A 12325-nucleotide genomic window follows, 5' to 3' on the forward strand; every position below is an offset into this window, starting at 1 on the left:
GAGAACATGGTGTGGCACAACATGAACAACCAGAATAAGATAATGAGACAAAATATTAGAGCCTCGTACTCACAATGTGTACTTCATTACTGCTGTTTTTGTATTCCTCCAAGAGCCTTTCATTGTAGCACATGAGACCCTGGGCTCCAATGTTATGTCTGATCTCCTTCTCCTCTGCAGCGCGCATCAACCACTCCTGCAGTTCCTCCTCAGAATGAGCTTTTGGGCACTTGTTGCCATACTCGCATGTTTGTGGTCTAGGATTAAATGGCAATTTGAACAGTACAATACAAAGAATATGTCACAATAAAAAAGATGTCTAAATGTTTCTCATAATATTTTTACTCATTCAAATTTATGCTAGGTACTTATTATTATTATTATTACTATTAAAATAATATATTAGGTATTATTTTTAACTTATTTTACTACTATTGTACTAGGTTTGTTTTTGGGTGTTTCTGGAGCTCCCCTACTGTGGCAAATTTAGAATGCATAAATTAAAACAAATCAAAGAAAGTGAAATTCATATTGGTGAATTTCCTTTTTGTGCATGAATTTACCATGTCATAATTAAATGAAAAACAGATGATGAAAATGACAATTATTCAGCTTTTTGGCTTTAACTGAATGAATTGTTTTTCATTGTGGCATAAGTGGTCCATGCCATATTAAAATCTAATCACAACACAGAAAATAAAGTGACAAGGTGTGTTGAATTTCAGTGTTGTCAGCAGAAAGGAGCATAGACCTTCCAAAACTAAATGCAAACACTGTTATTAGCTTTGATGAGGGGGTTAGAGGGAAAGGTATTTGTTTTGAGATGGAGACGCATTGCCCATGCTAAAATAAGGAACAATTCAATTGGTTATTAAAAATAATCATCCTTTTCGCATATGTTCTCCATTTACTTAACACTTCACGATGCGCATTGTATTTCCGTGTATTTCATGTTTGATTTGTTTTTATTTATGCATTTTAAATCTTCCATACCTCACCACTATTAGTTTGAATTTATTTTGTGTGTGTATGAAGTGTGAGTTGCACCTCTATTTCTGTTGTGTATTGCATTGGACAAAAGGACCACACTGAAAAATCTAAAGAATTTAGTATGCATGCTGGTATCTTTGAGTGTATGTAAGTAAGTACATTTAATTTAATTATTTTACAATATGAACATTGCACTTTAAATAATAAGTCTGGTTCTATGTTTATCTCATTGCGAACAAAACCCACAAAAAGACCAAATCCAACACTAAATGAATGAAAGTACAGTGTTTGTATCACAGCCCGATGTATCTCCATCCTGTGTGCCATAGAGCTCCATCAGTGAAACACAGTGTTGCACTGGCTGACATCTCCCTTCATTACCAGGAACACACACACTGTACCTTTTTTTGACTCAATCCCACACACACACACACACACACACACACACACACACACACACACACACACACACACACACACACACACACACACACACACACACACACACACACAACACCTTGCCTGCCACAAATACTCACTACAAACTGTTGTAGGAAAATTACTAAGAATTTCTTAGAAATTTAAAAAAACACGCGCGCACACACACACACACACACACACACACACACACACACACACACACACACACACACACACACACACACACACACACACACACACACACACACACACACACACAGTTATCAGTAGGTATGAATAGGACTGGAGCACAGACAGACTACAGGAGTTGAGAGTATTGAGAGACAGACGTTGCTGGTCTCTAACACATTGTTGGTGTTGGTCTTTTAATGGGGTTTGTTAACAAAAACAAAAATATAGAATATCACTAGCCTTGTTAGGGTTGTTCGAATGCCCGGTGAAACTGAAGGAATTCTTCCTTCTTTCTTTCTTTCTTTCTTTCTTCTTTCTTTCTTTCTTCCGGCAAATGAATCGCCTTTTTGAGGGGCTTAACATACTTAAAAAACCCACCATAATTGCCGGTTACATCAAGCCTAGTGAAAATTTACGTATTTTAAGGGTTTCGGGAATAGGCGTATAAAAATGGCTCGCTAACGCCCCCTACAACATTTTAAAAATTGAGCCCCTGCAGTATGTTTAACGTAGACTAACGAAACGTGGTACGTACAAAAAAGCTCATTGGAGTCATACCCTTAACGCAACAGGAAGTCTGCCATTTTGAATTGAATGTTCGAAATTAGTGCAATTTTGGCCATTTCCACGTCGTACTTTAACGAACTCCTCCTCATTGTCCAATTGGCTCGAAACTTTTCAGGATTCATAAGAGTGCAATCCCGAGGACATCTATTGACAGATATTTACTCAAAGTCATAGCGCCCCCTAGTGGCAACAGGAAGTAGACCTAAAAGTCAAAGTGCTATACTTTAACGAAGTCTTCCTAGACATTTCATCTTATTGACATCACAAGACCTCAACGATGAAAAGTTAGACTTTTTGTTGAACAGTGTGGGCGTGGCGTTGCGGCAATTTTGAATGTTTAGCGATGAACGAGAAAGTGTCTGTAACTAGAGTGCACATTGTCCATTCTGCTTGAAATTTCCCATGATCAACAAGTGTCCAGGCCAGACATCTACAGGCCAATATTGACTTTTGGTCATAGCTGTCATTGCAGTGTCGCAAATGCATGGTCGCAAGGAGCGGAATCCGCCAGTAACCCTGACGTGCAAGGAGGTGCGAGGGTCCGTCCAATGCTGCTTGCAGCTTTAATTTGCTTTTGTATTCATTTGTTTTGATATGTTGTGCCTGTTCAGCACTTTGTTTGAAATGCACTATACAAATAAAGTTTGACATAACTTATCCTTTAAACGGGTTAAAACTAAAAAATTGGAGGAGCTCCATAAAGCAAATTTATAACAGTATATACAGTAATACAAGGCTTTTTTTTTTTAATCAAACCAAAGGGTTAAGTTATGGGTGTTTTAAAATTGCCACCCATAGTGGGACATAGCCATGACCCAGAAGCTGCATGACTCTACATTATGGCTGTAAAACATGTAAAGAGGAGTGTAGTTGTTTACCTCTCACACAGCCAAAAGTCAGATCGGTTGTTGTGTGGAGGCTGTCGTTCTCTCCACTTGGTGACGGTGTCCTCAGAGAGTAACTGGGCATGCTCCAAAGAGGAGCAGTGCTTGTAGAAGCTCTCTGGGGAGGAAAGGACCAGGAGGCAAACTTTGCAGTACATGGTGACCAGCCTGGGCTCCGTCTGCTCTCGCCGGCTCAAATGAAGAAGATGAGGCCGAATAGAGAGCCCACTGTGCTCGGCTTTCCACATGGCCATCTCCACCTCGCTCTGGGCATACCGGCAGTGGCCGGCCTCATGCCAGCAGGGCTTGCCTTGCCTGACATGACTGCAGTACTTAAACTGACAGTCCTGGCGAAGAGGGCGCACCTGGCTGTAGATGTGCTTCCTACTATTCTCTGATAGGTGATAAACTAAGACTGGGTCCCAGGTGTGTGCTGCATCTGATGAGCAAGTGGAATTCCACCTTTTGGCTGTTATTTTTTGTGGACGATCATGAAAGCAGTCTTTGCACAACTCAATGAATTCACCTGAAAACTGTTGGAGTATGCTTTCAGCTGCGCTTTCTGGTGTTAACGAAGTAGGCTGAGACTCAATTATAAGTCGGATTAACTCCTCTTTATTAATGTCTTTGTCTTTAACATAGTTCCATACAGTGGCCTCTTCATAGCTTCTGGCAAACGTGCATTCCTGTCCGTGTTGTGTACATCCAGAGCCCTCAACAAAGAACTTACACACTTGGTAAAGAACATTTCGACCAAACCGTCGACATGTAGGCCGCTCAGAGACAGGCCTCCATTGGTTAGAGGATTTTTCTTTGGCTAAAAGTAGATTTCTACTGCACTGGTGAGTAACTGATTGAACTGTGTAAGTTATTTCCTTCTCTTTGATGGAACACAGCTCGCACACAGCCTTCAAATCTAGAGTTGGCAAGAGGTCACCCATAGGTTCAGAGTTATCAGGCGGATCAGATCCTCCATCAGACTGAACTATAAGTTTACAGAGAAACACATGGTCTAATCTGTGACGCTTTCCAAAGTTCCAAACGGCAGCTTCCTCATCACTTCTGGCAAAGGTGCACCGGTTCTTGTGGTATGTGCAACCAGAGCCCTCCACAAAGAAGCAACATACTACATACTGACTGGGATTTGGAAACGTGGGCCGCCTAGAAACAGGCCTCCATTTGCTGCCACCTTTAACTTTGCAGAGCAAGAGATCGCGTGCACAATCGTGCCGGCCTGATTTTAACTTATACGTAATTTCTTTCTCCTTGACAGAGCATTTACTGCATACAAGTTTGAGGTCATGTGTTGATAAAATAGGAGCAAGTTTGGATTCATTAGCTGACATTGTGATACATTCATAATACTAAAGCATCTGAATTTAAATGTTTAATGGATTGTAGGAATGTGCTCAGAGCTTAAGTAGTTTATATGTTTTCAGTTGTGTTTTCTGGTTACAGCCAGTCACAATAGACCATCAACTTGTCATTATCTCACTGAAGGCCAAAGTCTGAGAATTGTCCAACTTTGTTTGAATGTGTCTGAAAAAAAGAAAAAAAACAATAGAGACATTAGAGTAAACAGTTTTGAATGTGTTGGGTTACGTCGTGGCTGTATCTGTTTTCCTAATCTGCTGATACTTATTGGAAGTGACGGACATGTTTGTTTGGTTTTCTGAGTGCACATTGAAACAACTCATGTTAATTAGCAGCCATTAGCAGTTCCAATGCGTTCTGGGTTCTAATGCGTTCTCCTGATATCTACAGATCTCATGTTAAAGCCAGGTGTAATGGGGTCCATGTTTCTGCTTTCAAAATTGCTTTGATAGATATGTCAACATATTTCAACAGATTTGAAGTAATGTGCAAATAATACCCTATAATCATTACTCAGAAAACCACATTTCTCAGTTGAAAGCCAATATTCCAAATCCTGGTAAAAAATTGTCTAAATGTGAACTACATTAACCAAAGAATACCGTATTTTCTGGACTATAAGTCGCTCCGGAGTATAAGTCGCATCACTCAAAAAATGCGTCATGAAGAGGAAAAAAACATATAAGTCGCACCGGACTATAAGTCGCATTTATTTAGAATTTTTCTTTTTTTTCATCTGTCAACTACACAATAGCACACAGAACAACAGGCTGAATACGGTAGGTGTCCGGTATGTTAACGTAACACATTAACAGTTATTGAACTATATAATAGCACACAGAACAACTAGCTACCAGGGCGTGGAGCATGGATGTATTAAAAGGCGTGGAGACGTAACTGCACCGTTGACAAGCCCCTCCCGACTCGTTCCTCCAGCTCTGGCCATCTTGCTTTCAGCCCGTGATTAGCCGATTATCTTTCTTTGTTTTCTTCATTGCAGTAAGAGTCACCTTTTCGCCAGTCCCTCACAAGTTTCTCCCTCATTTCAAACTTTCTTTCTGCTGCTCGATTACCGTTTTCGGCTGCATATTTTACTACCTGCAGTTTGTTATCTCTTTTCTTTCTCAGTTGTCTTTAAGAGCAGCATTCTAGTTGTCACAAGCCTAGAGCGCCCTCTCACGGCTGTAGACGGTAATGTTTTCAGTATGAATTAACATTTAAAAACATGTTAAATTATATATATTTTGATATATAAGTCGCACCTGACTATAAGTCGCAGGACCAGCCAAAGTAGGAAAAAAAGTGCGACTTATAGTCCGGAAAATACGGTAATCAATTAATCGATTAGTTGTCAACTATTAAATTATTTGCTAACTATTTTGACAATCGCCTCATCGGTTTGAGTAATTTTTTATGAAAGAAAAGTAAAACATGTCTTAAATGTGAATATTTTCGAGTTTCTTCACTCTGAACTGAATATCTTTGAGTTGTGAACAAAACAAGACATTTGAGGATGTCATCTTGGGCTTTGGGAAACACTGATCAACATTTTTCAACATTTTCTGACATTTTAGAGACCAAACTAATCCATTAATTGACAGATTAATGACATTGAAAATAATTGTTAGTTGCAGGCCTAATGTGAACTTTTAATCAACGTCTTCAAATAATCTGTAACATTTTTCTAAACTTTTGAACCAGTTTTACACCTCTTTTAAATGAGAAAATGCTTAATGTAAAATTAAAGGAAGACTGTATGTGCATGTCAGTTTTACACAGAAAAGCCCCAAAAAACAGCAAACAAAACACTCTGTTGATAGGAAGGATCAATAAAAGTATAAAAATAAAAATTTCGAACGCATGTCAGTAACTGCCTACTGTGTGGAGTTGCATCTTAAATCCAATAGATGGCGCAGCTGCCCTTTCTCTTAATACCAGGAGCAAGCAGGCATTCAGGCAACAACACAGAGTCAGAATGAAAGTCAGTGGCTCAAAATTTTCAAATCACCCAGGGAGTAGCCTGGCTCACCGGATGTATATTGCTGGGATAAGACATGACATCCGGCGCGCCGAATGTCCAAGACGGTTTGGTTTAACACAAACAACAACAATCCCAGAGAGATAGGCGGTGTAGCCAGACCATACTGCATTGCTGACAGAGCTGTGGATGGGAGACTACATCCTACCCATGGCAGTGATATTAAAACTAGGTTTTAAACTGTAGACTTTTTTTTTAATAGTAAGATACATGTCTATTAATCAACAATGAAGACGTTTAAAGTGCATCTCCTAGTCAAGTTTACTGTTTTGACATTATTGCTTCAACTCGAACTAGCCTACTAGTTACTAATACTGATATTAATCGCCTAATGACCGTGATAACAACAACAATAATAAATATGATAATTGGCCTACCGTCAGATACAGGTTGTAATATCGCGTTGAATAACGCAGCTCCTCCGTGTATCGCGTGGACCCCGAGTGAACCCCTCCCTGAAGCCTCCCCGCTCTCCTCCAGCAGCCTGTCCGATTTAGGTTTCGTTTCTCCCTTAACGTCACATCAGGCTGACTGACTTTCCATAACTGATAAACATGCGCTGTCTCCTCACTTCTCTTCCTCATTTGAGCAGCTGCCTTGTGAAGACGCACGTGATCGCCGAGGCATTCCATTATGTTATTTATGTTCCATTGACTCCTTTTGTTAAAGAGTCCTTACTAAATGAACAATATGTATTTAGAGAAACTAAAACAGTTTGACATATGGTTATATTGCACCTGTGTTCAGTACACACCCTCTTGTCTATTAGCCAGTGATCTGCCTCAGAAAGGCTCTGTCTGGCTGGAAAAAGAATGATCTAGGGTTGGAATGGTAACCTCTGTGTGCATATATAGCTAAAGTGATTCATACAGTGTGGGAAATTAGTTTTCTTCTTTATATCGAGGGGACTTAACGGATACATCATGGCTCAGGAGGTTGAAGTAGCATCAATTATTTTCTTACTGTGTACCCATGAGCCACCTGTCCTCCCTCGTCCACCTTCCTTCTATAAACTGTCATACTTTAAAATTTGCAATTTAAATTAGAGATGAAGAAAAGTGATTTCTACAAAACACATACGGCCTTAAGTGCATATCCTACTATTATGGAAAGTAAATATACTAAATGTAAATGAAAGTTTAAGGTCTGCACTTTATATCCCCAATAATAACATGCAGTACCTGTTCTCACCTATCACGTAGAACCTGTCAAACTGGCATTCACCGTTCTCCACAACCAGCAGAGACACTTGCATCATATACTGTAAGTACATTTTATCATATTGTTCATGCTGACTCTCTGTCACGCCCTGGCTTAGAAAAGTTCAACCAGCTCACCTCTCTCTCTCTCTCTCTCTCTCTCTCTCTCTCTCTCTCTCTCTCTCTCTTCCTCTTCCTGCTTCCAACTCAACCAGCTGATTGAGGGTGTTGGCTCTTTCATTCGAACCAATCAGATTTTGCCACAAAACTGCTCCTTTCTGCCCACACCCCCCCCACTGCCTGCCAGCCTTCTCCTTACAAAGTACACTTTATGTTATGGAATGAACTGAACGTTACCCTAGACACGCTGAGAGACACCATTGTGTACAGATATCCATGGTGCCAGATAATGAATCCTAGTGACTGATAATTACTGCACAATATTTACTGCTAAAAGGTCAAATATACATGTCATGTATGCCAACTGAGATGTTACAAGGCCAATATGGTAACATGCGGCAACATCAGCTTGATAACTTCAAACTGTTTAGGCATGTTAGCACATTAACATTAGCATGTTGTTACCACAGTGTCACAGATACGTTCATCTGTGTTATTTCCTCAGACTTTGGAACGCTCCGTCAAAGCCACAGAAGACATTATACAACTGCTTTAACAAGCTGTCGACTGAATTGAACTTCATGTGTAAAACTATGGTAGAGTAACCCAGTATAAAATGTAATGTGGTAGTAAAATGCATTCTGCTAAAGTATCTAGAGCTTTAAGCTGCTCCATGGCTTCAGGTCTTTGGGCTGAAGGTTCTTTCAATGCGCACACATCACATTGGCCTACAGGCCCTTGGGTAGTCCTTGCAGTAGTCATGACAAACTCACAGTAAATGTATCATCTTTATCACCTTTAGTTAGCCATATTTTTCAGTTACTTTACTAAAGCAGTTTTATATTTAGAACACAGATCTTGTTTGGCTCAGGATTGTACTTTATTTCAGCTGAACTTGACTCTGCTATCAGAACATGTATCCGTACTTCTTCAAATATGTGGTTTACCAAAAATGAAACAGATGAGTAACAGTATTTGGTGTTGATTAACAACTAGTTTGGGTCCTGAAAGGTGCACTGTAGGGTGATATAGGTGAATACTGAACAACAAGAAAACTTTGACACAGAAGATTTTCAAAAGTAACATCCACTGACAGAGGGTAGAAAACCTCTTCAGCCCGAGAGGCCAGCCTGAAGCTCCTTGTTCCTGCGTACCTCAGCAGCGTGGACTTCCTGTAAAATAAAGCAATAAACTGTAAACTGTCATTCTCATGATGCAAAATGAAACTTAATGACTAACAGAAGGTGGGGCTTCTGTGGAACTTGAAACTTAAAGGTACAACTTCTTAATTTTGTTTTTAATCTCTGAAGACTGGAAACACTGCTGACCACTGAGCTGCTAAAACTCTCCAGAAACATTATGCAAAGATGCAGAAACTTTGTGTTCCAGGAAGACCAATGGCTCTGTTCAACCTGGTTTTCAGCCATTGCTTGTCTGCTTGAATTTTTTGTCATTAAAACTCACTAAAGAGGCTTCTGTGTTGTCAGATTCAGGCTCTTCTCCACAGCGACATTTTCCTGCTATCCATGTTTCTGGATGGAAGCTATTTAATGTTGAGCCTTCCTGAGGGGTTGGTGGTTGAATAAAATGTCGAGTTTTAGTTAATGTATAACAACATGCAGTACCTGCTCTCACCTTTGTTTCTTTTTACAGTAGTAATTCACTCTAGTTTCCAACCACCAGGGATACTTACATCACATGCTGTATGTCAAACTCTGTGGATGAAGCTGCATGTGTCCAAAGTGGAAACATTTAGAATCACTAAGTTACATTAACTGTGCTCATTTAATAATGACTTTATACTAATCTATGTATTTATTTTGTAGGGTATTCATGGCATATAATTGATAATTTTTTCCCCTGGCTTACTAACTAACTACTACTAACACTTTGTCTTTAAATACAAGATCTGCTGCATTTCATGAGAAGTGAACTAGAATCTGCCATCAGGGACAGTCAGTGGCTGGAAGTGATTTGAGTTTGACATCCTATAGTGTGATGCATAGTAAAGGTACATGTGTGAGAGGGTTGGATGGAAGATTTATTTAAAAAACTAGAACTTTACAGTAACCTCAAATAAAAATCACTTGTGTAACATTAAAGTTACATTTAATCCTTATGAGTTTCATTATATCAAACCTAATTGTTGTTACTCTTTATGTTTGCTATTTCTTCAGCAATAGCCTTTCAATTAATTCAGTAACATTCATTCATCCTGCGTTGGATTAAAACTGAGTACCACACAAGAGATTCACACATGCATGGAAGAGAATAGCTTCCGCAGGTGCGCATTTCATAATGCAGAAAAAACAGCCACTGCCATTGGGGAAATTATTGACAGTAGCTATTATTGACAGTTGCTCTTCTGTCACCCCTGTCTCCTAAAAAAAGTATGTTCCCATACAACTAAACTGTATCATCAATTACATTTTAAAGGAAATGTATTTTCTCTCAGATTACACATCCTCGTACCAGCAACAGGTGCACGTTGTAAAACGGGTGCAGTTTTGAACACGTGGTTAACATTATGATTTGACTACAACTACTTGGGTAGGTTGTTATGGGAAAAAAAACCTTATTGTAAATACTTTGTCAAATATTGTTTTACTAGGTTCAGTCTTGTAAAACAGACAAATCAGACAAATGTAACCTCACCATGTTCTGTAAGTTTAGGAGGGTACACTATCAATCATGTATCATCATACACATTGTGTACATGTTGTATATATTTAGGCTACTTACGCATTCAGTCAGTCCGTGATCGTCTGCTGCGCTTTTTCTCGCTGTTTTATTACAGTGGCCGTGTTTCTTTTCTTTTTATACAAATAATGTGTTTCACATCATCATACTTCCACAAGAAGCGGCTGCTCACGCTGTATAAAGTATGGACAATGCGTATATTCTCCATTTTGGCATCAGTAAATCTGTGATCGACCTCGCGGTCTTTTGAGGAAAGCCGTGGACGCGCATCTATTTGAATGACTTCAGCCTGGCTCAACCTAGTCACTCCTCCTCAGCCTGGCTTGGCCTTCGTGAAACACACCAAGCCAGGCTGCACAGATTAGACTAGGTCAAGCCTCACTTTATCGGTTATCCTGGATATATATATTCTGCTTTTGTGAAACAGGCCCCTGGTTTGCACTTCAGGGCCACCGTACATTTTACTTGCAAATAAATCTGCATTGAGTGAACTGCAATCTCTAGTGTCTTCATGGCAACCAGTCCAAACCATACGACGGTATCGGCCCTTTATTCCTCCCCTCTAATACAGGAGCGTTTCATAAATTAGCGCCCTAGTGGTGACAGTAAAACGACCTTATATCTAAACCAGAGTCGTTAACGCTGTGAAACAGTCTCAGTTTGGTTAGGTTTATGCACCAACACTATTTAGTTAAATTTAGAAAAAGACTGTGGTTTGGGTTCAAATCAGAAGCTACTTCGTAGCTCTGTTTGTTCCGTCAAGTAAAAAAAACCTCTGATCAACAACAGCAACTCTGTTTACTTTTATATTCAAACAGGACATGAACCCCGCTCTCCTGGGTGAAAGTCCTTTGTTTATTTGACCCATCCACCACCGCAACCAACCTCCTCACTTTACTTTCTGCTTTGCTCCCGTCATAATTACTACGGCCACTAGAGGGCGCCGCCACTAGAAACCTAAATATAGGTCGTAATTGCTGTAATATCAAACAGTTTCTATTAATAAAACACACCTATCGTTACCACCAGTAACCAGGTGTGTTGCCAAATTAACCAGGACTGAAATCTTAAGGAATAGTTCATTTTCGGAAATACACTTATTTGCTTTCTTGCAGATAGTTGGATGAGAAAAGCATACATGCTTGTGAGTCCACTAGGGGTGCTTCATATTATATCTTTCACAACAATAACATAATTTTCAAAATAATTTAAATTTTTAAATAATAAATATCATTTTGAACAAGTTTAATGGCAACATTTCGACTTGTTGACATAATTGCCTGTTAATTTGGCAACTTTAGATGTGCACTGTGCATTTTCTACAGAATCTGAATCTCACTTTGAGTAGTTTTTTGGTTTTACTGAATATTTGAAGGCAAACTGTTAACGTTTGGGCTGACTTATAAAACTATAACACTTATTTTTTTGCAACTGTATGTTCTTGAAATATTAATATATTATGTTTCAGTATTTCTTTGTATGATATAGAATGTCATCATCCCAGATATACCCTGAAATATTGTAATATTATTTTAGGGCCATATCACCCACCCCCTTCTGATCAAACGTATGTTGACCTTTTTCTTTAAGGATTAGAACTTTAACCAAGTAGCCTTAGTTTCCCAGTCACAGCCATGAAGGCACAGCCCTTGCTCTACATGTAAGCAACAGGTAAACAGTACGACCACAATTAATTCCTTTTTTATTTTAAGGTATGTGTGAACACTTCTAATTAATATGGGGGAAATGGCAATTGTGTCCACTTTATGCTGGTTTGACATAATCCAAAATGTTGGAGAGAAACATCCGGGTCACATATGTTTTATACCCACAATAACAAA

General features: G+C 39.3%; 2 protein-coding genes across 2 annotated transcripts in view; both read right to left on the reverse strand.

The window, feature by feature from the left end:
* LOC120558074 (helicase with zinc finger domain 2-like) overlaps positions 1–7156 on the reverse strand; it is a 28942-nt gene extending 21786 nt beyond the window's left edge. Inside the window, exons 1-3 of the mRNA XM_039798923.1 lie at positions 6843–7156; positions 3048–4592; positions 74–257 (exon numbers count right to left, since the gene is read on the reverse strand). Coding sequence (XP_039654857.1) covers positions 74–257; positions 3048–4399 — 1536 coding nt within the window. The 5' untranslated portion in view covers positions 4400–4592; positions 6843–7156. The remainder of the gene's footprint in view (positions 1–73; positions 258–3047; positions 4593–6842) is intronic.
* A 1486-nt stretch (positions 7157–8642) lies between these two features.
* The window catches only part of stmn3 (stathmin-like 3), a 46341-nt gene continuing 42658 nt past the window's right edge, over positions 8643–12325 (reverse strand). Inside the window, exon 6 of the mRNA XM_039798926.1 lies at positions 8643–8956. Coding sequence (XP_039654860.1) covers positions 8897–8956 — 60 coding nt within the window. The 3' untranslated portion in view covers positions 8643–8896. The remainder of the gene's footprint in view (positions 8957–12325) is intronic.

Source organism: Perca fluviatilis, chromosome 4 (assembly GCF_010015445.1).
Source record: "Perca fluviatilis chromosome 4, GENO_Pfluv_1.0, whole genome shotgun sequence".
Lineage (NCBI taxonomy): Eukaryota > Metazoa > Chordata > Actinopteri > Perciformes > Percidae > Perca > Perca fluviatilis.